The 3,026-nt window shown below is 45.2% G+C and overlaps 1 protein-coding gene across 1 annotated transcript in view; it reads left to right on the top strand.

The window, feature by feature from the left end:
* The window catches only part of depdc4 (DEP domain containing 4), an 8,165-nt gene that overhangs the window by 3,405 nt on the left and 1,734 nt on the right, over positions 1 to 3,026 (top strand). Inside the window, exons 2-8 of the mRNA XM_014004213.1 lie at positions 252 to 675; positions 882 to 1,033; positions 1,119 to 1,314; positions 1,420 to 1,655; positions 1,736 to 1,878; positions 2,005 to 2,130; positions 2,218 to 2,296. Of these exons, the coding sequence (XP_013859667.1) occupies positions 252 to 675; positions 882 to 1,033; positions 1,119 to 1,314; positions 1,420 to 1,655; positions 1,736 to 1,878; positions 2,005 to 2,130; positions 2,218 to 2,296 (1,356 nt within the window). The remainder of the gene's footprint in view (positions 1 to 251; positions 676 to 881; positions 1,034 to 1,118; positions 1,315 to 1,419; positions 1,656 to 1,735; positions 1,879 to 2,004; positions 2,131 to 2,217; positions 2,297 to 3,026) is intronic.

Raw genomic sequence — 3,026 nt, 5'->3', positions numbered from 1 at the left:
GTGTTAGGTCGAGCCACGTTCCCCCATCAGACGGTTCCCCCAGCGTCTCAAACAACAGAGGAGCTTCCAGTGCACTCACATCAGAATAACTTATAGATTTGTTGTTAGAATAATTGATTAATCGAAAAAATAATCGTTAGATTAATCGATTAGAAAATAATCGTGTGGTACAGCACTACATATATATAATTCTCATACGTTAGCTCTTAGATTGAGCCCAATTTGAGTCATTTTTCTGATTTTTCCAACAGATTTCTCCAGGCCTTTTGGAGCCACCCAGCTGTGGCACAACATCATCAAGGCCCTGCAGACCCAGGTGGAGGTGCGTCCCTACAGGAGGCACCTCCGTGTTCACGCTGACTGTTTCACGGGGTCGGAYGCCGTGGACGCAGTTCTCAGTTATTTGATGCAGAACGCGGTGCTCTGCACGAGTGAGGTGTCCCGCCTGAAAGCCGCTCGCCTCTGCCAGGCTCTGATGGAGGCCAAGGTGTTTGAGCCGGTGGGCACGAAGCTGTTTCGCAGGGACAAGGAGGTCGCCTTTGAGGACAACAGCGGCAGCCTTTACCGCTTTCTGGAACACGAAGGGGTGAACAGTCTTGCYATGAAAGTGGACAGCAGTGGCACGGAAAACACGCCGCCAAATAATTTTGGCACAAAACGGAAAAAGAGCTCCAGGTTGGGTTAAAAAAATACTTAGACCTAAATAGTTATTTTCACTCATTATCACATKCTTATTTCTTCCTAAATTCAGAACATATGTGATCTATGAGTTAATACTTTGTTATAGATCACAGCTAAACAATAATTAATAATTGATGTTTGTGGCAGTTCACAGGAAATCCTAAATAATTCTCTAAAAGCCATCTGTCTTTTTTGTTAAGGGTGAATGAAATGAGGACAATCGCGAACCCACTTGCTGTTGGATCATCAGACAGGAGGGTCGAAAGGCTTCTGAGGACGATCAACCTGCAAACCTCCTTTTTTCCTGCTCTGAACACAACACCCTCAACCTCCAGCTTCCTGTCTAAAGCTGGTGACAAACTAATCTGTCAGGATATGTTCGGACTCTACGCAAACGTTTTAATATTTTTCTCCACTCTTTTTTCCTCCTTCCTTAGTGGTGGATGAAGTCTGGAAGCAGCAGACATTGTTGCAGCTGCTGCAGATAATAGAGTTACCCGTTTTGGACGGCGTGCTCGCCTCTCCTGAACGAGTTCAGCCTCGGACTTGCATAGCTTCTCTGGCCAACGTGGACCTGGTTATCTCCAACACATGCCTGGAAAGAGAGCTGCCGGAATCACTCAGCCTACTCCGGTCAGTAACTTCTCCAACACTTTGAAGCTTTTTGAACCAATGGTAAAAGCTGATCTTGTTAAGAGGAGAGAAAAAAAAAGGCATGTTCGTGCTTTTCCCTGTCAGGCTGGATGCATGGCTGTCAGCAGCTGCAGACTGCTTGGAGCTGTTTCCGGACCAGTTGATCATGATMGCAGGGGAGCAGCTCAGTCAACAAAATGGCGATTTTAATGCAGAGCACATGGACATCCAGAAGAGACTGCTTTTTGACACYATTGCCAAATACTACAGTGGGAAGGAAAAGACTCCGATTATACCAGGGCGCTACCTGGATATACACGTTGCGGTTCTTAATTTACTGGGTAAAACTTGGTTGAAATAAAACCTATCCATCATGTTTGACAGGAGACGATGAAAACATCTATCTTTCTTTATTGTCYAGATGAAGGCAAAACACAGCATGCCTTTCGAGCAGCTCAGCTGTGTTTGCGGCTGCTGGAGACGAGTAGAAGAGACGAGCTGCGACGATTGCTGGCCTTCATGGCCTCAGCAGCTCGGTCGGACGCCTGCCGACTCCAAAAGCAGGTATGGAATGAATCGCATTTATTTTTCTGCCTATATGGTGAGTTTATTTTTGCAAAATTCACTTTTGAAGTTGGATCAGTTGTTGTGGGACTTTTCACTGACGCTGGTGTTTTCGCYTGCTTTCAGACTGATAACAGAACCTCGGTCTGTCGCACGTTCCAGAGAGCTCTTGTTCAGAATCCTGAGCTCACTCGGTCCCAGAGTGAGACGCTGGTGCTCTTTCTCATGGACAATTACTCTGAGCTCTTCAAGGTGCACTTCAGTTCTGTCACTCCTCTTTACAAGCTGCACAAGGAACCTAATTAACTAYGTTTTTCTCACTTCCTGCCATGATGATAGACTCCTACAGCTCTTGTWGAAGCCGTGAGAAGAACACTGAGGACTCTGCAGCAGGGCAAAGACCCAGATTTTGTTGCATGTAAGTTAATATTAAACAGTATATAATAATACGTTGTAGTAACTTAATCAGTGTTTTTAAGTCTTCAGACTTACAGGAAGAAAAWTTTTTCTTATCAACTGCACTACATCCAGGTTAAAGTCTTAAAGGGCCAATATTATGTGTTTCTCAGGGGTATATTAAAATACTATACCATAATAAAGTATCTATGTCACCTTTAGCTGTTATTAAAATTCTGTTTTTGTTTAAATAGAAAATAAACATATCTTCTCATCACTTCCTCTTCTAAACGCCTTGAAATTGGCCTCTGTCTATTTAAAGTGTATCTTACCCCCCTGTGAAAAGATAACTCCGCCCCAAGGCGAAATTTGAAAAATGCATAAAGTGGGTAGGGGAGGGGGGGTTAGAGAGCGGAGGTGTGGCCTGGACGAGAGAACATGACAGCCTCGGCTGAGCTGTCCGCCTCACAGGACAGTGGAGTGGAGCGCTCCGCGACAGCCTGACATAAAAAAATAAAAGCAAACAGCTGCATCTTCTCTCAAGATCACTAGTTTAAATCAGGAATAAAAGTGTTGGGTCTTGTTTGACTGAAGTTTGGTCCGTTAGGGCTGCAGCTGCCCCGCTGTGTTTCTGCCTTTTTTTCCCTCCTCCCCTCCCGCTGTGCAGGACGTACTGCTGGTGTGTGTGTGTGTGTGTGTGTGTGTGTGTGTAGAGAGAGAGAGAGAGAGAGAGAGAGAGAGAGAGAGAGAGA

This window comes from Austrofundulus limnaeus, unplaced genomic scaffold (assembly GCF_001266775.1).
Source record: "Austrofundulus limnaeus strain Quisiro unplaced genomic scaffold, Austrofundulus_limnaeus-1.0 Scaffold22, whole genome shotgun sequence".
NCBI classification, from domain to species: Eukaryota; Metazoa; Chordata; class Actinopteri; order Cyprinodontiformes; family Rivulidae; genus Austrofundulus; species Austrofundulus limnaeus.
This window is presented reverse-complemented; position numbering and strand designations above follow the sequence as displayed.